Source organism: Neomonachus schauinslandi, chromosome 4, assembly GCF_002201575.2.
Source record: "Neomonachus schauinslandi chromosome 4, ASM220157v2, whole genome shotgun sequence".
Classification (NCBI taxonomy): domain Eukaryota; kingdom Metazoa; phylum Chordata; class Mammalia; order Carnivora; family Phocidae; genus Neomonachus; species Neomonachus schauinslandi.
The window spans coordinates 94,891,142-94,913,434 of NC_058406.1; the positions used below are offsets into that span (position 1 = coordinate 94,891,142).

Sequence of the window (22,293 nt, forward strand, 5' to 3'; positions counted from 1 at the left end):
TAGATAGATAGATAGATAGATAGATAGATAGATAGATAGATAGATAGATAGACAGACAGACAGACAGATAGATAAATAGGATGGAATTAAACATTCCAATTTAAAAAGCTAGGACCTCCATGGGGCACACCTGGCTGGCTGAGTTGGAGGAGCATGTGACTCTTGATCTCAGGGTCTTGAGTTCAAACCTCAGGTTGGGTGTAGAAATTACTTAAATATTAAAAAGAAAGAGCAAGGGCCTCCAATTAAGAAACAGAACAAGCAGCCCTCAACTATTTATACAATTAAAAACTGATTTCTATGAAAATACACAGATATAACTGACAACTCCTATATTCAGGCAGGTCTACCACCTCTTTTTTTCCTATATCTAAATTAATAAGTATTTGCTGAATAGATGAAATGTCTAAATGTGTGTCAAATACCAGTCTAGGCTCTTGGGACACCATGAATAAAACAAATGCCTATCTTCATGAAGTTTATATTCTAATGAGAAAAACACAAAAAATAAGTTTGTAAATTAAGAACATACTTAGAAAGTGGTAAGTGCAATATAAAAAAACTAAAACAGGATAAGGAGAATTGGGGTAAAGGGACAAATTGCAATTTTAAATACAGTGATCAGAGTAGATCCTGTTGACAGTTACATTTAAGCAGACTTGACAGATAAATGGAAGTTCAGTATGCAAATAAGTGGACCAACAGTGTCCCAGGTAGAGAAAGCAGGGAGGTGGCAGCATCTCTGCCATGTTTTAGAAACAACAAAAGCCAGACTGGGGGGGAGAGCAGTAGTAGATGAAATATGAGCATATAGGCCACTATAAGGAATCTGACTTTTACTCTGACAAAGTGGAGAGCCACTGCAGGTTTTGAGCAGGGAGTGAGTCTGACATGAGACTGTTCTAGTAATTAAGAACAAACTGAAGGAGGGCAATATTACAAGCACAGGGATGACTTTGGGGACGAAGGCAGTCATCCAGGCCAGAAATGATGGTGTCTGAGACCAGCTTGGTAGCAATGGAGCTAAGAGCAATGAGATAGTAAGAAATTTTGAGATTCAGGGATAGATTTTGAAGGGGGAACCAAAAAGACGATTTTTTTTTTTTAAGATTTTATTTATTCATTTGACAAGAGAGAGAGAGAGAGAGATCACAAGAAGGCAGACAGGCAGGCAGAGGGAGAGGGAGAAGCAGTCTCGCCCCGCTGAGCACAGAGCCTGATGTGGGACTCGATCCCAGGACGCTGAGATCATGACCTGAGCCAAAGGCAGCCGCTTTAACTGACTGAGCCACCCAGGCGCCCCCAAAAAGATGTTCTGATAAGTTTGAGTTCGGGTATAAGAAAACAGTGGAATCAACGATAGTGCCAAGATTTCTGGCTTATGTAGTGGGAAAAATGCAACTGCCACAAACTGAGATAGGGCAAGGCTGCCAGTGAAAAAGATCTGAAGTGATCAGTTCTATTTTGGATATATTATATTTGAGAAAGCAGACACTCAAGAAGAGATGTTACAGTTTATAGAATAGACAAATCTGAAAGTTCAGGAGAAGAGTACTGAGCTAGAAATAGAAATTTGGACATCATCAGCATATGGATGGTATTTAAAGCCATAAATCTGTAGCTGCAGATAATGAAGTAATGCCTGGCACATCCAACATTAAGAGATGAAGGAAAATGAGCAAATGAAACTGAGAAGTAATCAGTGTGGTAGGAGGCAAACTAAAAGAATGTGGTCTCTTGGTAGCCAAGTAAATAACATGTATTAAGGGAATGATCAACTATGTCAAATGTTGCTGATGGGGCGCCTGGGTGGCTCAGTTGGTTAAGCGACTGCCTTCGGCTCAGGTCATGATCCTGGAGTCCCTGGATCGAGTCCCGCATCGGGCTCCCTGCTCGGCAGGGAGTCTGCTTCTCCCTCTCCCACTCCCCCTGCTTATGTTCCCTCTCTCGCTGTGTCTTTCTCTGTCAAATAAATAAATAAAATCTTTAAAAAAAAAAAAATGTTGCTGATGTGTCAAGTATTAAGATGATGACCAAGTAATGACCTCTAGATTTAGTAATGCAATCGTTACTGGTGACCTTGAAAAGAACAATGTTGGTAAAATGTTGACAGAGAGCATGGGACAAGAGAAATCAGGAGATCATGATTATAAATAATCCTTTCAAAATATTTTGCCGCAAAGAGGAACGGGGACAGCTGCCCGCTGGGAAAGTGGATTAAAGAGAAGTTTTACATTTTCTTTCATTTTTTAAAGATGGAAGAAAAAATAGCAGAATATTAAAATACTGGTGGGAATAACTGCTAGAGTGAAAAACTGACATCAGCAGAGAAAGCCAAACTGCTGAAGCAATTTCCTTGGCTGTATGAGATGGAATCTAAGTGTATAAGGAGAGAAACTGGCTTCATAGAGGAAGAGAATTCAACTAAGATAACAGAGAAATGAAAAATGTGGGTGCAACTGCTTGGTAGACAAGTAGATGTGGTAAAGGAAGTCCGCAGAAGTTCTCTTTGTATTGCTTCAGTTTTCTCAATGAAGTAGGAAGCATTGCCAATATCTGGGAGTGAGGATGAACAATGAAATGTTGACAGGAAACAGCGTTAATGCACAGTATGACTGCCAGGTAACATTAAGAGTCTATTTGAGGTAAGTGGTCATGAACTGAGAATAAGACCAGTTGGTGTCATGATGTTCAGCTGCATAAGCAAAGCATGATGGAAGGAAAGCTGGGTTTAATCAAGACTGCGGTTTTACCTAGAGACCTCGACCAAGTGGGATTCAGGAGTCAAAGCTAAATGTGACGGAGTGAAAATGATTAGACTGAAATTAAACTGGAAAAGGGTTAAGTGAAAACATAAATTATGGACTGAGGTAAAGTGGAAAAAAAAATAGTACTATCAATGGATTATAATAAAAGTCACTGAGTGGTGAAAAACTGGAAGTCTGATACTAAGCAGAATGAGCTAGAATGATGAGATGTGGTCAGAGAGAGGAATGTGTGAAATTGAATATAATTATTGGAAATGCCAAGGTCTAGAATACAATTATGGATGTGACTGGCAATGTAAAGGACACAAACTTTAGAAAGAAGTTCAAAGAACACAAAGACTATGTCTGAAGGATCAAAACTGCTGGGAATTAAGACAACAGTAGTACCTACAGATGACCTCTGAGTTAGAAACTGTTTAAGGGATGAAGTTGAATCACCCATGGGTTTTTATATGATAGCACCAATGAGGAATAGGAATGATGATGTAAGATTAAAGTTTAGAGATTTTTAGGGAGGAAGGAGGAAGAATGGTCTAAAAATAACAACGAGAATAGCTACATATCTCCAGGTCCAGTGATACATGAAATATCAAAGAAAAAACAGCCACCAATTAAGAGGGCTGCAGGGGAAGCAGTGTCCTGGAGCTCTGTTTCCACTACAGCAGAGAAGGCACAGAAGAGGATTTAAAAAGAGATTGAAGATAAAGAGATCCTGCTGATGACAACCATGAATCCCAGAGAAAAAAGTGGCAGAGAGACATAACTGTCATATGCAGAGCATTACGGGAATTAAATTATGGCAGATGAGGGAAACCTAGGAATGTGGGACTTTTCTTAGGTGACAAACAGGGATAAAGAACATGGTAATGCTAGTCCTAGTAAATTTAAAGCAAATAATGATGGAGAGGTACAAATGGTGGTAAAGAAGGGTGGGGCCTGGGGCTTCCTCTTATAATCTGTTAATGGAGAAGAAATTCTATCAAGTCAACCACATCTTCACCCCACATAAAGGAAGAAGAGTCAGAATTGTGTGGTCTTAGAATCTGTGGGATCCCTCTCACTCTTAAGAGCTTTTTCTGGGGCGCCTGGGTGGCTCAGTTGGTTAAGCGACTGCCTTCGGCTCAGGTCATGATCCTGGAGTCCCGGGATCGAGTCCCGCATCGGGCTCCCTGCTCGGCAGGGAGTCTGCTCCTCCCTCTGACCCTCCTCCCTCTCATGCTCTCTGTCTCTCATTCTCTCTCTCTCAAATAAATAAATAAAATCTTAAAAAAAAAAAAAAAAGAGCTTTTTCTGTATCTTCACTTAATAAACTTCTATCGCTTTACTCACCAAAAAAAAAAAGGAACCGCAAGTTTACTCATGACCCGTATTTCAGGAGAAACAAACTCACTCCTCCAAATGTGTAAGTTCCATCTTGCTCCATGCTGAGAATTCATGGAACAGAGGAGATCTGAGAAGGCACAGTAAATGTGAGGAACCTCTCTCCTGTGAGGATGGGGGCAGGTCTATGGGATGTCTTCTAAAATGATAGGCCTAAATAGTTTAAATCAATTTTACTTTTTTTTTTAACCTTTTATCATCTCAAATGAGTTAGTTCTTTTTTCTTTTTTTTATTATTGTTATGTTAATCACCATACATTACATCATTAGTTTTTGATGTAGTGTTCCATGATTCATTGTTTGCGTATAACACCCAGTGCTCCATGCAGAACGTACCCTCTTTAATACCCATCACCAGGCTAACCCATCCTCCCACCCCCCCTCCCCTCTAGAACCCTCAGTTTGTTTTTCAGAGTCCATAGTCTCTCATGGTTCGTCTCCCCCTCCGATTTCCCCCCCTTCATTCTTCCCCTCCTGCTATCTTCTTCTTTTTTTTTTTAAGCATATAATGTATTATTTGTTTCAGACGTACAGATGTATTATTTGTATCAGAGGTACTTTTTTTTTTTAAGATTTTATTTTTTTAAGTAATCAGTACACCTAATGTGGGACTCGAACTTATAACCTTGAGATCAAGAGTCACATACTCTACCAATGAGCCAGCCAGGTGCCCCAGAGTTTTATCAACTTTAGATAGTGGAGAATTCAACATTTATACTACCATCTCCCTTACTTTTATCATGCCCAATCTAATTTTATCACTAAAGTAGTTGGTGTTTATATTATTTTAAGATCTCAAATTTAATATGGCCAAAACTTGACTACCAATTCCCTAGAAACACCTAACAAACCATGTCTTCCCACAGTCTTCTCCACTTTAGTAAATTCAATCCTATCCTTCCACTTACTCTTAGTAACCTGAAAGCCAAAAATCTTGGTGTTAGTTATACCCCTCTAACTCATACAACTCATACATCAGCAAATCCATATATCCCAGTTTCAGGCATCAAATCCAAATTCAAACTATGTGTAGAATTTGATCACATCTTACTATCTCCAATGTTAGCACTCAGGCTACACCACCACTGTCTTGTGTAAATTACTGAAAACAGCCTCCTAACTAATCCCCTAATTCTTTTTTTTTTATTTATTTATTTTTTATTTGAGAGAGAGAATGAGATAGAGCGAGCAAGAGAGGGGGGAGGGTCAGAGGGAGAAGCAGACTCCCTGCTGAGCAGGGAGCCCGATGCGGGACTCGATCCTGGGACTCCAGGATCATGACCTGAGCCGAAGGCAGTCGCTTAACCAACTGAGCCACCCAGGCGCCCCTAATCTCCTAATTCTTTGTGCTCCTTTAATGTCTCTTCACTACAGACAGCAGTATCATTTTAAAACAATAGTCAAATCATTCCACTACTCAAAAGCTTTAGACTAAAAGCCAGCATTCTTACAATGGCCTACAAAGCACTCAGTAAGTTGGCCCTTTCTGCCCCTCTGACCTCATCCGATACCAATCTTCCCCTTGTTCATCGCATTCAGACTATGTAGCTCCTCAATGAAGTCAAGTACGCTACTATCTCTGGCCCTTGCCAGTTGCTTTCTCTATCTGAAACATGCTCCCCTGGCTTGCCAAGTTTAAGCAGGGTTGCTCCCATTCTTCCTTCAGTCTCTACTCAAAGTCTACCTCATCATGGAAACCTTTTGAAACTACCCTATTTAAAACAAAAAGACACATCCACATACCCTGTCCCAACTTCCCAGCTTTATTTTTCTCTGTAACCATCAGCATCTGATATATTTACTATTTGTTTGACTCTTAATAAAAATCAGGTCCTTGTGGACAATAAGTTTATTTTGTTCAATGAAATATACCATGCCTAGCACTCAGTAGGCATGCAATTATTTGTTGAATAAATGACTATGTAAATACTGTCCAATGATAAGCCAAGGAGTGTAATTAGAATAATTTCATTTTTTGTAGAACTTTTTCCTTTGGAATTAATGAATGCCCTCTGTTCTCCTTTGTTTAACTTTTACCAATCCCTAATGAATCTCATTTTCCACCAGATATGTCAAAAATTTGTCAATATTATTTTTTAAATGACCTAACAATACCAAATATATTAGAAGTGGTTCCATTTTTTCATTTTTTTTTCCCTGGAGATATCCTCACTCTAATGCTTCAGTTAAACTAGCTACTGTATAGATGTCATTCTGGGCATTCCAGAATTCATTCACAATTCACCATTTATTTTCTGGTTGACTAACATTTTTGTGGATCACATTCTCTAATAGCACTCCAGAAAGAAGTGCATGGGAGGCAGTTTCTGACTCCTTGCATGCTGAAAAATGTCTACAGCTCACTCTCACATTAATAATTTAGCTACAGAAGGGGCACCAGGCTGGCTCAGTCAGTGGAGTGATTCTTGATCCTGGGGTTGTGAATTCGAGCCCCACTTTGGGGGTAGATTACTTAAAAATAAAAAAAAAATCTTGAAAAAAATAATAATTTAGCGGGGCGCCTGGGTGGCTCAGTTGATTAAGCAACTGCTTTCGGCTCAGGTCATGATCCTGGAGTCCCAGGATCAAGTCCCGCATCGGGCTCCCTGCTCTGCAGGGAGTCTGCTTCTCCCTCTGCCTCTCCCCGCTCCCACCCGCCTCATGGCTTGTGCTCTCACTCACTCTCTCTCTCTCGCAAATAAATAAAATCTTTAAAAAAAATAATAATAATAATAATAATAATTTAGCTACAGAAATCTAGCTATTAGCTATAGAAATCTATTGAAAATCTTTCCCTCTCAGCTCCCAACTTTTGAAATCACTGTTCCAGCATCTTCTGTCTCCTGGTATTGCTATTTTAAAAGATCCTATTTAGATTCCCATTTCATTACATGTCGCCTACTTCGGAAACTCTGATCTTCATTTTAATCCATAGCATACTGTCATCTTATGGTGAGATATACTTTTTTGTGGGTCTTTTTTTTTTTTTTTACAATCAATGTACTCGGCACTAAATAGGTCATTTCAGACTGGCAACTCTAGGTTCTTAGGAGAGTTTCTTGTATTACTTATTTGATCATTTCTTCTTCTATGCTGGCTGTTGGTATCTTGTAATTTTCTTATCTGTCTTTTCTCTTTTTGCTCTATTTTCTAGGAGACTAACTAGAATTTATTTACAAAACCTATTAATTTTTTATTTCAGCTATCATGCTTCTAACAGTTCTTTCTTCTTTTAATGATTACTTTTTCAAAGATTCTATCCTTATTTTGTGACCAGTAGCTTGTCATATCTTTAAGGATGTCATAATTTTGTTTGATTTTACATTTCCTTTTGTTCCTATATTATCTTATGCCCTTCATGGCCCTTTTATTCAGTGTCTTGGTCTTTTTCATGTGGGTGGCTGTATTAACCAGAAATGTGTACAGCTGTAGTGACCAATAAAGACTCATATAACAAGACCAGATGTAGCTAATGGTGTTAGTTGAACAACATCAAAGCCACAATCTCTGAGATGATCTTGGCTTTACCTTCATGTGCATATAATGGTGTCACAGTACCAGGCATCACATCCTAATTCAAGGAAGGAAAAAGCTGGGAAAAAGCTGACACCAGCAACATTTGTCCCTTTTAAAAATCACAAACTAAGGGGCGTCTGGGTGGCTCAGTCATTAGGCGTCTGCCTTCGGCTCAGGTCATGATCCCAGGGTCCTGGGATTGAGCCCCGCATCGGGCTCCCTGCTCAGCGGGAAGCCTGCTTCTTCCTCTCCCACTCCCCCTGCTTGTGTTCCCTCTCTCGCTGTGTCTCTGTCAGATAAATAAATAAAAACTTAAAAAAAAAAAAAATCACAAACTAAGCAGAATTCCACTTATAATTTATGGGAATAAACTGGGGATCAGAGCTACCCAAATGCCAGGAATGCTGAGAAAGGAAATATTTAGCTTTTCCAGTCTCTATATTTGAAGCAGACAAGAGAGGGAAGAGTTAAGAATTCTCAACATAGCCCACAATGTATGGCATATGGCACGTGAGGGTGGCTCTATTCAAATGTCAGATGATCCTTTCATCCATTCACATTTAAATACACTTAAAAAAAAAAACTGCTTAGAGTCATGTGTGAGAGCAGAACTTACGAACTGGTAGGCTTCACTTAACATTTAGAGGTCTTTTCTGATCACTTTCTCCAAAGAATGAAAAGGCCTCTGTAATTCCAGAGAGGAGGATAGCAAGGGATAATTAAAAAAAAAAAAAAAAAGTCACTACTGGCACTCTGGAAGCAAGTCAGGGAAAGTGAAGGTCCCACAGTTTAATGAAGACTTACATTTAACCTCCCATGTACCTCATCCCCACTCTCCATCTAGACCTAATATCGCCAAAGAGAGTAAGCCCAACTTCTATACCTATCGACTCTAAATCCTGAACTTTAACAGGTTTCTAGGAATTAAATCACATAGCTTCCTTTATATATCTCCTTTCTGCCTGCCCTTGGGTTGGCAGAACTCTACTAGGTCAATTACCATCAGATCCACCATATATTCAATCCATTTCCCAGCTTTTGAAAAATACACTGACATATCCATTGGTGTCTCTTCTCTCATTTTGATTTTTTTTTTAAGTCTATACTTATTTTATTCATTTACTGTGAATAGAATTATAGAGGGAGGTGGGATAACCCCATGGTAGAGCTAGAAACTATGTAATGTTCAAAACTGTACAAAATTTCATAAAGTTCTATAGCTGTTTTCCTTTTTGAGAACAATATCCAAGGCCATAAAGAATAAAGACATAAACACCAACAACTTCAATAAAATGTTTTTAAAAAAAGAGAAAAAAGAAAATGTATAGGTCACAATGTTAGTAATAACAGCTTGAAATAGCTAAACTGATACTGAGTACTTACTGTGCTAAGCACTTTATAGGTAAAATTCTCATTCAATCCCTACAGCCAGCTTCTAAAGTTGGTACTACATTTTCTGCATTTAAAAGATGCAGAGAGGCACCTGGGTGGCTCAGTTAAGTTAAGCATCCAACTCTTGATTTTGGCCCAGGTCATGATCTCAGGGTCATGAGATCAAGCTCCACATTGGGCTCCGCGGGAGCCTGCTTAAGACTCTCTCTCTTCCGCCCCTCCCCTCTACCTGTGTGCACGCTCTCCCCCCCCCCCCAAAAAAAAAAAAAAAAATATATATATATATATAAGGGGTGCGTGGATGGCTCATCAGTTAAGTGTCCCACTCGTTTCAGCTCAGGTCATGATCTCAGGGTTATGAGACTGAGCCGCACATGAGACTCCATGTTCAGGAGGGAGTCTGCTTGGGATTCTCTCCCTCTGCCCATCCCCTCACTCGCGTGCATGTTCTCTCTCTCTAAAATAAAAAGATCTTAAAAAAAAAAAAAAAGATACACAGGCACACACACATCAGAGTTCATCATCTTTATCACTATAATATGAAGCAATTATCTTTAAAGATTTTTTAATAAATTTTATAATTTTTATAATTCTAGATACCCAGGGTCAGACGAGCCCCCTGGGTTGCCAATAGTCCATGCATACTGTCACACATCATTGCTGGGAGGAGTTAATTATGCCCAAGATTCCACTGAGAGAAGACAACTGGAACCTCCACATTTGGAACACTCCTAGACTTTGCACCATACATCTTTCATTTGAATGACTTTAATCTGTATCCTTTCACTATCCTTTCAGTATAACAGCTTTCAGTGAGTTCTAGCAAATTACCTAACAATTTCAGCAAATTACTGAATCTGACAGTAGCCTCAGGAAATCCTCAGCTTACAGTGGGTGTCAGAAGGGTGGTCTGCGGGGCACCTGGGTGGCTCAGCTAGTCAAATGTCCGACTCTTGATTTCAGCTAAGATCATGATCTCAGGGTTGTAAGATAAAGCCCTGCTGCACTGGGATTGTCTCTCTCCCTCTCCTCTGTCCCTCCTTCCGTGCGCGTGCACTCGCTCTCTCATCTCTCTCAAAAAAAAAAGGGGTGGTTTGGGTGCTCCTAAAATTCTGCACTTGGTGTCAATGGTGAGGGGGCACTTGTGCATTGTTCTCTAACTTCATAGTTGGTATCAGAAATGGGAGTCACTAGAACGATCCTGACTCATGTGGTTTGGGAAGAGGAAGGATGAAAAAACAGGGGTTTATGAACCTTTGATTCCTGGATGACTACCTAGTCACTCATGGTATGAAACTGCAGCTGAATTTACTAGAGGTAAGTTATCAATGGAATTGAGAAAGGTAGACCCAACTTCCTAGGAGTTGACTCCCTGGATAAATAAGGAAATGCAAACCAGTAAGAAACAAGTTAATTATACAATCCTTTGGTTACTGATTCTGCAATAGCTAAAATGAACAGTGTGTTGGGACAGATACTGACAGTGGGCAAAGCTTAGGTTTCAGCTAGTCTGAACTATGGCCACTGCTAGTCTCAGGGTCACTCCAAAGGGAAAAAGTACTCTGGGAAAACAGAGAGTACCTCAATGACCTCTGGTCACAGAATGTAGTCCAGGTTGAGGAAAAGACAAAACCAAGAAACTAATGAAATCAGAGTATATGCAAAGGAATGTCTCATTTTGTAGGTCAATGCTTCTGGAAGAAAAACCTATACTAAAATATTGTTGAGAGTGATTATCTAGAAGCAGTATCACTGGTTCTGAATGGTGCAAAATAGAAGAGCAACGTCTGAGCTGATGCAGGACCCACAACTCACTAGTGAATAACCAAAGATGGCTATACATAATTCAGACACACAGGAGGTCATTCCCAAGGGGACAGCTAACCCAGTAGACTAGATAAATGATCCCATAAAATTTGTTGACCCTGAAACAAAGGAAGAGGATTGTCCTCCTATAAATGTGGAGATTCCCCACACACTTCTTATGCAAGCCATGCTGGATTGGCACTATGAAAACCAGGATATTCACCTACTGAGTAGGCCTCTTACTGAAGTTATAGTAAATACTGTGATTAAGGGGGACTCTTTTACATGGGCTCCCCATGTAACCTTACCGCTGCAATATTTAGCAACAACCTGAAAAGCCTTATCAGATCTATTTTCTCAGATTCCCAATATGCGCCTTACAGGTGCTAAGAAAATTAGAGAGATTCTTGAGAAAATAGGGAGAAACAAAGGGAAGAGTCAAGATTTAACACAGCAGGATGGAAATCTTCAGATGGCTATTAAAAAATGGGATGAGGGGCGCCTGGGTGGCTCAGTCGTTAGGCGTCTGCCTTCAGCTCAGGTCATGATCCCAGGGTCCTGGGATCAAGCCCTGCATCGGGCTCCCTGCTCAGCGGAGAGCCTGCTTCTCCCTCTCCTACTCCCCCTGCTTGTGTTCCCTCTCTCGCGGTCTCTCTGTCAAATAAATAAATAAAATCTTTAAAAAAAAAAAAAAAAGGATGAATAAAAACAGATATTGATGGGGTTGAAACAAAAATCTTAATGTAGCATGACTAGAGGTTGGGTGGACATGAGAGTTACTGCTGCTCCCCAAATTAAAGGGCCCTAAACAACTCTGCTGTATTTACCCCAGTTTAGAGAAATTTTAAAAGCCAAGGACAAAGAAGACAGTGAAAAACCTGACCTGAAATTAGCAGGGGTGACTGACCTATAAATTAATCAAATTGAAGACTGAAGGAGAGGCAAGGGTCTTCTGGTTCAACCCCCAACTGGAGAACCAAGGTAATATGCACTTATGTGGGTAAAATAGCCAGGGAGTGGATAAGAGACATTTCTGGGACTCCTTAACATGACAGCCCAGTGCACTATAATTCTAAAATCTGTTGGAAGTCCTAATGGGGAGCTACAATTAGATTGGGAGGAGAAGCAATAGTTAACAGGATTAAGGTAAAAATTTGGATGAAAGTTGGAATGTCAGAACAGACTTTCTGTGAAGTGGTAACATCTCCTTTACGTGACTGTATTACTGGGATGGGTATTATGTCTGACTGGTACTGTAAAACAGAAGGCATATAAATAAATTCCACCTTAAGGCCAGTCTTGAGTAGACATGCTAAAATGAGAACCACTGAAACTGTCTGAGCCCACAAAAATTAATTTGAGACAGAATTCTCTGAATAATAACAATGTATATGTAGTCTGTGAAAAAATGTATATGTAGCCTGTGAAAAAAGTGGATGGCTCATCAACCCCTAACAGTAGACTATTATAAAGCTTGAATAAAGTAGTGCCCCATAACATCAGCAGTCCCTGATATGATTTCAATAGTAGAAAAAAATACATAGTAGGCTAAAAGAGAATGATACTCAGTAACTGACCCTGCAACTTTTATTTTTCTGCCTTGATCCCCTCAAAAAAGCCAACAACAATTTTCCTTCACATGGAAGGATCCCAATTTATATTTACTATATTGCCAAAGGGTTACTTAAATTCACCAGCTTAGTGGTATAAGGCACTTAGAAGGGATACACTATCTTGATGATACCATGATAAGATCACAAACTAAAGATAAAGGTACGATTGACTTAAATGCAAGAAGGACATATATGATCAAAAGAAGCTGTTAATAAATCCACCAGGTCCAAGGACCTGCCCAAACTGGTAAAATTCTTAGGAATAACCTAGTCAGGTACAAACCTTGACATTTCACAGGTAAAGAAAAATAAATTGTTTTTGCCACCTATCCTTAAAACTAAACAAGAAGCCCAACATTTGGTGGTATATTTGAATTCTGAAGGACACATGTTCCACATCTGGGAATATTAGTAGCACCAATCAATACAACTATCCAAAAGAAGGCTGTATTTGAATGGGATCCTGAACAAAGGTAGGCCATATCTCATCTGCAAAAAGTAGCCTGTCTCCCGATGCTCTTGGGCCCCTATGACACACAGTTGGACATGATTTGGGGACTGTCAGCAACACGTATTTATGTGGACTAGAGCTTATGGCAAAAGCCAATGAGTGCCACTAAGCAACAACCATTGGGATTTTGGACTAGAAAATTCTGGATACCATGCTAAAATATATGCCACTTGAGAGAAAATTAATAACTTGCTGTTGGGCATTAAGTGAGACTGACTATGACTGAAGGACATAGTATAACTCTGCAACATGAAACACACACAATGTCTTGGGCAAGAGAGAACATTCTAGTAAGGAAGGCAGTGCCCATGGAGCCTGGATGGCTCAGTCAGGTAAGTGTCTGCCTTCAGCTCAGGTCATGATCCCAGAGTCCTGGGATCGAGCCCCGCATCTGGCCCCCTGCTTGGTAGGGAGTCTGCTTCTCCTTCTCCCTCTGCCACTCGCCCTGCTTGTGCTCTCTCTTTCTCTCTCAAATAAATAAAAGGAAGGCAGTGCCTAGAAGAATTCTGTATAAAATAGAAATGGTTTGTTCAGGAACATATGACCAGCAGGATGCTAAGAGTTATTTATTGTATTTATGAGCAAATAGCCCCTTTTACCCCTAATGATGACTTTAAAACCACTCAAGGTTTTGAATCATATGGGCAGTGCCCTATGAACAGCTAGCTCTCTGAGAACCAAAAAACAGCTGCTTGGTTGTCAACTACACTTCAAAACTGAATAAACTACTAAATTTAAATTTAAGAGAGAGAGAAGGGATGCAAACTATTTGGTTCATGGATAACAGTTCCAAGGTGAACAGACAGCATCCTGTTTAAAAGGCTCTAAATTGGAGATGGTAATAACAAATCATATCAATGAGCTGAACTGCATGCTATTTTCCCACCAGGGTTTTTATTAAACTCTGCAGTTGATGTCAGAAATGAAGGTAGTCTTGTGGGCTGTTTCCTAACTTGGTATAGATGATGAAGAGAAAAGACTAGTACGATTCAATAATGTATGCTATGTTGAACACTTGAAACTTTAGCTATGGGGCAACCACTGAGAAGTGTTTTAAAAGGGGAGTGAGGGATGAGGAGGGACTCTATTTTAACAAAATAATCCTGGCAACAATGTGGACAGAATGAATTTGACAAGGTAAAACTCAGAGCAGGAAGATCAACTCTTAAGTGTGCTGTAGTAATAGGAACCTAGGGTTTTAAAGTGCAGGGACAGGGGCTCCTGGGTGGCTCAATCAGTTAAGCGTCCAACTCTTGATTTCAGCTCAGGTCATGATTTCAGGGTCATGAAATCAAGTCCCATGTGAGGCTCTGTACTGGGCTGGGCGTGGAGCCTGATTGAGATTCTCTCTCCCCCTCTCCCTCCCATTCATTCATTCAGAAATAGATAGATGAAAGAAACAAACAAACAAATAAACAAACAACAGTGCAATGACATGAGTTCTGTAAGAGTCTATCCTGGAAAAAATACAGTGTGGGCTAAAGAAAAGAGAGAAAACATTCAAGAGATGATTAGGACTTGAAACTAAGTGGCAAAGGAAAATGGTAAAGGAAAAAGAAGGATCAGGCAGGGTTAAACTTTGAGGGAAGGACAGTTGAAGCTATTCTTTCATGGCAAAAAGGATGCCATCTTCCTTCTCTTTTTGCTCCTCACCAACAATTTAAAAAGCGTAAGTAACCCAAATGCTCAAAGATCTGACCGACTGCAGCTGTGAGAATGATGATCTAATGTCTTATTGAGATTATTACAAAACAATCAATGGTACAATGTACATTGGTACAAGTGTAACATTAGCCAACTTGCAGGTAGGATGAAACATTTGGGAACAAATTATGGTTACAAAAGTTTACAGTAGCAGTTCTAAACAAATGTTCTATAGAACAGTAAAAAAGAACAAAGATCAGGGGCGCCTGGGTGGCTCAGTCGGTTAAGCGACTGCCTTCAGCTCAGGTCATGACCCTGGAGTCCCTGGATCGAGTCCTGCATGGGGCTCCCTGCTTGGCAGGGAGCCTGCTTCTCCCTCTGACCCTCCCCCCTCTCATGTGCTCTCTCTCTCTCTCTCTCATTCTGTCTCAAATAAATAAATAAAATCTTTAAAAAAAAAAATTCTTGGGCGCCTGTGTGGCTCAGTTGGTTAAGCGACCGCCTTCGGCTCAGGTCATGATCCTGGAGTCCCTGGATCGAGTCCCGCATCGGGCTCCCTGCTCGGCGAGGAGCCTGCTTCTCCCTCTAACCCTCCCCCCTCTCATGTACTCTCTCTCTCTCTCTCATTCTCGCTCTCTCAAATAAATAAATAAATCTTTAAAAAAATTTAAAAAAAGAACAAAGATCATTACTTTTATGTCGTCAAGTCTGAGAGAGTCCATATACTCCGTCTGTATCTATATACCATATGGAAGAAAATGAGCATACAGGCTTAAAATAGATCCAACTGCCTGTATTCAAACCCAGGCTCTACTACTTACGGTGAGACCCTGTACAGATTACTAACTTACAGATTTCTGTAAGTAGGCTCCCTCACCTTTAAAACAGTCATGATACCAATACTAACATTTCATGGATAGCTGGTGTGAATTAAACAAACATGCAGCATTCAGAAAAGTGCCTCACACAAACTACGAATGCAGGAATTGTTAGCTATTAGGATTAATGTATTCCCTCTTTAAGAGGATTCTAACAAATTTCAATGAACTTAAGGAATTAAAAGCACTAAGACATCCTACAGTTAAGAAACACATTTAAATGTGGTTAATCCAATTTAACCTACTCTTCTTTGGCAGGAGATTCATAAACCTATTTCCATCAAATCAGCAGAAGTATTGTAAGAACACTTTAGAAAAGGCTGGACTATGGGTAAGCAAGACCATCTTTTAAACTATAATACAATTTAATAGAAACTGGGGGGAAAAAAAAAAAGAAACTGGGAAATTTGCTGCAGGACTGTTATACTCCTGACTAGAAATTTTAGTACATTTCCAGAAGAGTTCAAATGTAATAGACTGGTTATAAGCGAATACTATTGAACTCTGAGGGTACAGTGGGGTTGAAATAGAAAGTTATGTACTAAAAAATTAGTAACTTTGCTTGCATAACTTACACAGTTTGTAGAAAAACAAGGGATTTATACCGAACATGAAATAAGTACAGTTATGCTTTGATGTTGAAATGTGTATCAGCCATACCTGCAGGAATATTACCTTTTTAGATTACAGCATAGAGCCTAAATAACCACAGTATGCTTGAAAAAAGCTTATCTGAATCAGAAGCACAGCAAATAAATAATGCAACTCCTTTCTTCCAAGCCCAAATGCAATGATACATTTTTAACAAATATTCATAAGATAATTATATATGAACGTGGAAACCATTAAATAATTCATCAGAAACATATCTTGAAGAAATAAAATATATGAAATTGAGAAAATGCTAACAAAACTATGGATTAAATAATAATTAATTTTACAAAACATTTTAAAGATTTCTTGTTATGCAATTATGACTTCTGTACCTATGTTCTTTGTGTTCCAATAGCTGACAGTCTCTACATGTCAATCTATCACATGTTTCACAGAAAAGCTTCAATTGTTCTTGTTTGTGTACAGGGCAGAAAACAGGGCGCTGACCAGATGCTCCAACAGATTCTGCAGTAAAATAAAACATATATTTTTTAAACTAAAAATTGTTATTTAACTTTCTAAATTCCCATTAATATTGATGTCCAAAGCATATGAAGAATAAATAAAAATGTTATGAGGTAAAAGAGAGAGATTAATAGTATATTAATCATTAAAACTGTTTATCTTACCTGAGACATCTTCTTTCTTCCTGATCAAGTGATCTTTAGTGAATTTTACTCTTTGATGTGCTTCAATACATGTCTTACATAGCCACTCTCCACATTCTACACAAAAGCCAACTGCACTTGCATTGTCTTCACAACTAGTACATACCTAAAAGAGGAAATAAATAATTTACATCAAGTTTACAAAATACAAATCCACAAAATAAAAACTTTGACTTGCTCTCAAATATACTAAATGACTAGAATAAAATTATTTTGTTCCATTTATCTTCAATAAAATCGTGTTCCTTCCCAATCAAACATTCAAGTGAGTAAAAATCTAAGTCTGAGAACACAAAAACTACAGACAAGATTTGAATTTTAAGTAATGACTTTTCATCTCATTTAATTAAATATGAGGATATAGAATAAAGAGCCTTTACTTTCAATTGGAAAAAGAGAACTATACCTGAACTATCCTAAATTATGTAACTATCCAAACATATTTTTCTTATTATTTACATTTCAATATCAAGATAAGAATATAAAGAAAAATTGAGAAGCATACCTGTTCTGATTTCTCATCAGAACTGCTAGGAGCTTCAGATGTATCTTTCACAAAATAATTATCCACAAGGTCTATCTGTCTGCATTCTTGGCGGCATACTGGGCACCGTATTACACCAACTACAACACAAAACAACAACATTAAAAAATATTCCTTGGGAAAAAAATAAGGAAATTGTGCATGATGCCCATATGGAAAGCATTCATTCATATGTCACAAACAAGATCAAAGAAATGAAGAACATTAAGAGCTCAGTAAAATAATCCACTGAGTTACTCCTTTGGGGGAAAATGATACCCTATTTAGGAAGAGAAAACAAGCATTTATACAAAAAAAACAAAGAAAAACAAAAGTGCTTTATTACAACGTATTAGTCAAATAATGGCTCCCAAAGATATTCAGATCTTAATCCTTGGAACCTGTCAGTGTCACTTTATAGAGCGAAGGTGACTTTGCAGATATGATTAAATTAAGGCTCTTGAGATGCTGTCCTGGATTATTTGATGGGCCCTAAATGTCATCTTGTAAGAGGGAGACAGAGGAAGGTTAGGCTACAAAAAAGGAGAAGGTGGCGAACAATGGAAGCAGAGATTGGAGTCATGTACTTTGGGGATGAAGCAATAAACTAAGAAATACAAGTGGCCACTATAAGCTGAAAAAGACAAGGAAATGGATTTTCTCCTCAGAGCCTCTAGAAGGAACCAGACCTGACTACACTTTGACTCTAGCAGACATCCTGACTGTAGCCCAGTAAAACTGACAACAGTAAAAGATTAAAATGTGCGTTATTTTAAGCCACCAAATGAATGGCAATTTTGTTACAGCAGCAATAGAAATACACAATCTATCATCTAATAAATTCTGATTTGGTTCAGAACTACCTGAATTCACTTTCATGTGGGAAGAAAGATCACATATGCCTGAACGGCCTAGTGATCTAGCATCTATTAGAAGAAATAAACCTGTGGAAGTTAAAAACTAAAAAACAGCAACACAGATTTATAGCATAAACGATACAATCCTTACTTTCAAGAAAGGGTTCAAGACTAGTATATAATTTTTATAGTTTATACCACGTAAAACTATAAACTAGGATATAAACAGAATCCCCAAGAGTTTTAAGTATACAAATTATAGAACCTTATACAGTAGTTCCAATGGAAAATAGAAACTTAAATACAGTGTCATTCTAAAAGTAGGAATATCAGGGGGGCATCTGGGTGGTTCAGTCCACTGGGCATTCCAACTCTTGATTTCCACTCAGGTCATGATCTCAGGGTCATGAGGTCAGACCTGCACTGGCTCCATGCTGAGCATGGAGCCTGCTTGAGATTCTCTCCCCCTCTTCCTCTGCCCCACTCCCTTACCCCACCCCCGCTCATGTGCACACACACTCTAAATAAGTTAATTAATTTAAGTAGGAATATCAGTCTCCCAGTAGACATATACACTGTTAAACTCAAAGTTATATGTTTGAAAACAAAACATAGTTTTTATTATACAAAGTACAAAGATGTTGCTCAAAGGAAATACATAAAAATAATTTTTCAAATCAAAGGAAGAAACACTATGGGAAAGAGAAAGGAGGAAAAGGTATATAAATATTTCCGTATTTGAGATGGCATTGAGTTACAAGCCTTTCAAGAAACACAGAGTATAATAAAACCACAAAGGAAGTAAGTATAAGTAATTGTAGGAGCAAAACTATGGGAGCAACTAACTTCTTACAATAAATTAAGCTTTCACTGAAGAGATCACACTTAAACATGGTCTTGAAAAATTAACATTCATCTACTAGTGTGCAGGAAAGTTTACTTTGCTGACCTTGGTTCTTCAAATCCTGTACATTCCTAAGGAAGGCCTATCTCCAGTACTAGCCCTCAAATGGCTCCTGTGACATGACCTCTAACTCTTGGAATATTCTACCTGATAAGACTGTTTTTGTATGCTTGAGGCCTTGGGCCATGCTGTATTCAGTTTGACCTCTGAGGGTGGCTAGAGTCTCAGTAGGTGGTGTGAGTTCTACGGAGAATGCACCCCTTTATGACCATTCCCCAATAAAAACCTAGACATGGAGGCTCAAGTAAGCTTTCCTGATTGGCAATACTCCTGCATATTGTCAGACATAGTTACTCTAAAACTAAGCATCCCCCTGCGCAACTCCACTGAAAGGAGACATCTGGAAGCTTGCGCCTATTTTCTCCTGGACTTCACACCAAGCACCTTTGCTAATTTTAATCTATTTCTTCTCTCCTTCTAATAAAATGCAACCATGAGAGTAAACGTTTTTCCGTATCAATCCTGTCAGTCAATCACTGAGCCTGAGGGTGACTCCAAACTCAACTAGGAAAGGAACAGTATACAAACCAAGAACAGCAAGTGCAAAGTTCACACATAAAAAAAAAAAAAAGGCTATAAAAAATAGAAAAAGGTCCACATATACATATGTGAAATATTGAGAAAGTTAAGAAATCTGCAGCATCTAAATGAAGGAATATTTTTGTTGAAGGATACAAAAGATGGAGAGATATTCTGAGCAAGAAACAATATTATAAAAGTGTTCATTATACCTGTATAAAGGATAATTTGATGCAAGTCTTTGTTTTTTTGAACCCAATAAACTGATTCTCAGATTCTTAAAATTACTTCAATCTGGCAAGCGGACATTACAGTTAATGACAATAAAAATTCATCTATATCTAAGTATTATTCCATTAAAATAATATTAAGGAATTTGGAAGATAAAAACAATATCCAAAAATCTTAAGGCAAAGGAAGGAACAGAGCACACGAATCAGTATACATGCAATTTTAAGAAATGCAGAAGCAAAATAATACGAACACTGCAAAAGAAACCCAACCCAGAGTACACGAGGAATGGAAACATACACCTCAGAAAGACTCTTATTTTCCATAAATATTTTCCTGTGTCAATGGAGAAGCACTCTTGAAGCTCGGAATTCAGAAATTTAAGGCATGAAAGAAGTTCCAATGAGAGGGAATAAGTTCAAGTCTATAGATATCAGCAAACCCCATTCCCAGGCAGACTACTTAGACCTGACAGATTACCCAGCAGCCAAGGTATCTTACCACTAAAACAAAAAGAGTTGAAGCTTCTTCAGGGATCTTTTTGCTATCTGCTTCTGTATTTATTCAATAAATTTAAAAATTACATAAATGTTTGCTTTGAAAATAAGAGCCTACTGAGACTCCAGCCACCCTCAGAGGTCTCCCCGCAGAGCATGGAGCCCAACATGGGGCGATCTCACCACCCTGAAATCATGACCTGAGCCGAAGTCAGGTGTCAGATGCTTAACCAACTGAGCCACCCAGGTGTCCCCCTAACTAAGTTCAAGTTCTTATTTAAAACCCCTTCTTTGGGACACCTGGGTGGCTCAGTTGGTTAAGTGCCTGCCTTTGGCTCAGGTCATGATCCCAGGGTCCTAGGATCAAGTCCCTGCTTCTCCCTCTGCCTGCTGCTCTCCCTGCTTGTGCATTCTCTGACAAATAAATAAAATCTTTTTTAAAAATACTAAAAAATAGGGGCGCCTGGGTGGCTCAGTTGGTTAAGCGACTGCCTTTAGCTTGGGTCATGATCCCAGGGTCCTGGGATCGAGCCCCGCATTGGGCTCCCTGCTCCGCGGGAAGCCTGCTTCTCCCTCTGCCTCTCTCTCTCTCTCTGTCTCTAATATAGTACTGAATAAACTCAAAACACAAGTTAAACAGTAAGCAAGAGATAACTGAAAAGGAAATTAATGAAGTAGAAGAGAGAGATTCATCACAGAGATAAAGAGAGAAGGAACTACAAAAGAAAAGAAAACTGAAGAACTGAATGAGAAACTCTGGTATGCATCAAATAGAAGTTCTAGAAGTTCATGAAGGAAATGAGGTAAGATGCTATTTAAAGAAGATAATGGTTAAGAGTTTCAGAACTGAAGAAATGAGCTCTCAGACTGCAATTCAAGTCCTGAGCAGGATAAATAAAAATAAACCCACAACTAAACATAGTAAAGACGGAGAAAAAACTCTTAATAACTGCTAGTTATTGTACGACAATCAGACTGACAGCAGACCTCATTAGTAAAAAACAATGCAAAAAGATAACGGATAATATTTTAAAAGCTTGGGGCTCCTGGGTGGCTCAAGCGTTAAGCGTCTGCCTTTGGCTCAGGTCATGATCCCAGGGTCCTGGGATCGAGCCCCGCACTGGCTCCCTGCTCAGCGGGAAGCCTGCTTCTCCCTCTGCCACTGCCCCTGCTTGTGTTCCTTCTCTCGCTTTGTCTCTCTCTGTCAAATAAATAAATAAAATCTTTAAAAAAAAAAATCTTAAAAGCTTTTAGAGAAAATAAGTCAACTTAGCAATCTATATCCTAATGATACCACTATTCAAAAGTAAAAGCAAATTAAATTTTCAGACATAACAATGCTGCTCATTGCTACAAGAACTAATAAAGCACTCAATTTAACCATATAAAACTGCCAATTTTAGACTACTTATGACTTACAAATTGGTAATTTTATACAGGTTAACCTACTACTGACTATAAGAACATGGAAAAGGAGGGGCGCCTGGGTGGCTCAGTCGTTAAGCGTCTGCCTTCGGCTCAGGTCATGATCCCGGGGTCCTGGGATCAAGCCCTACATCGGGCTCCCTGCTCCGCGGGAAGCCTGCTTCTTCCTCTCCCGCTCCCCCTGCTTGTGTTCCCTCTCTCGCTGTGGCTCTCTCTGTCAAATAAATAAAATCTTAAAAAAAAAAGAACATGGAAAAGGGATGCCTGGGTGGCTCAGTTGGTTAAGCATCTGCCTTCAGCTCGGGTCGTGATCCCAGGGTCCTGGGATCTAGTCCCACATCAGGCTCTTTGCTCAGCAGGCAGCCTGCTTCTCCCTCTGCCTGCTCTGCTGCTGCTTCCCCTGCTTGTGCTCTCTCTCTGATAAATAAATAAAATCTTTAAAAAAAT

At 39.1% G+C, this 22,293-nt stretch overlaps 1 protein-coding gene across 2 annotated transcripts in view; it reads right to left on the reverse strand.

Moving 5' to 3' along the window:
• The window catches only part of TRIM33 (tripartite motif containing 33), a 117,334-nt gene that overhangs the window by 47,062 nt on the left and 47,979 nt on the right, over positions 1-22,293 (reverse strand). For both annotated transcript variants that reach the window (XM_044914590.1, XM_021690323.2), the window contains exons 2-4: positions 17,336-17,454; positions 16,792-16,936; positions 16,495-16,627 (exon numbers count right to left, since the gene is read on the reverse strand). In XM_044914590.1, the coding sequence (XP_044770525.1) occupies positions 16,495-16,627; positions 16,792-16,936; positions 17,336-17,454 (397 nt within the window). The remainder of the gene's footprint in view (positions 1-16,494; positions 16,628-16,791; positions 16,937-17,335; positions 17,455-22,293) is intronic.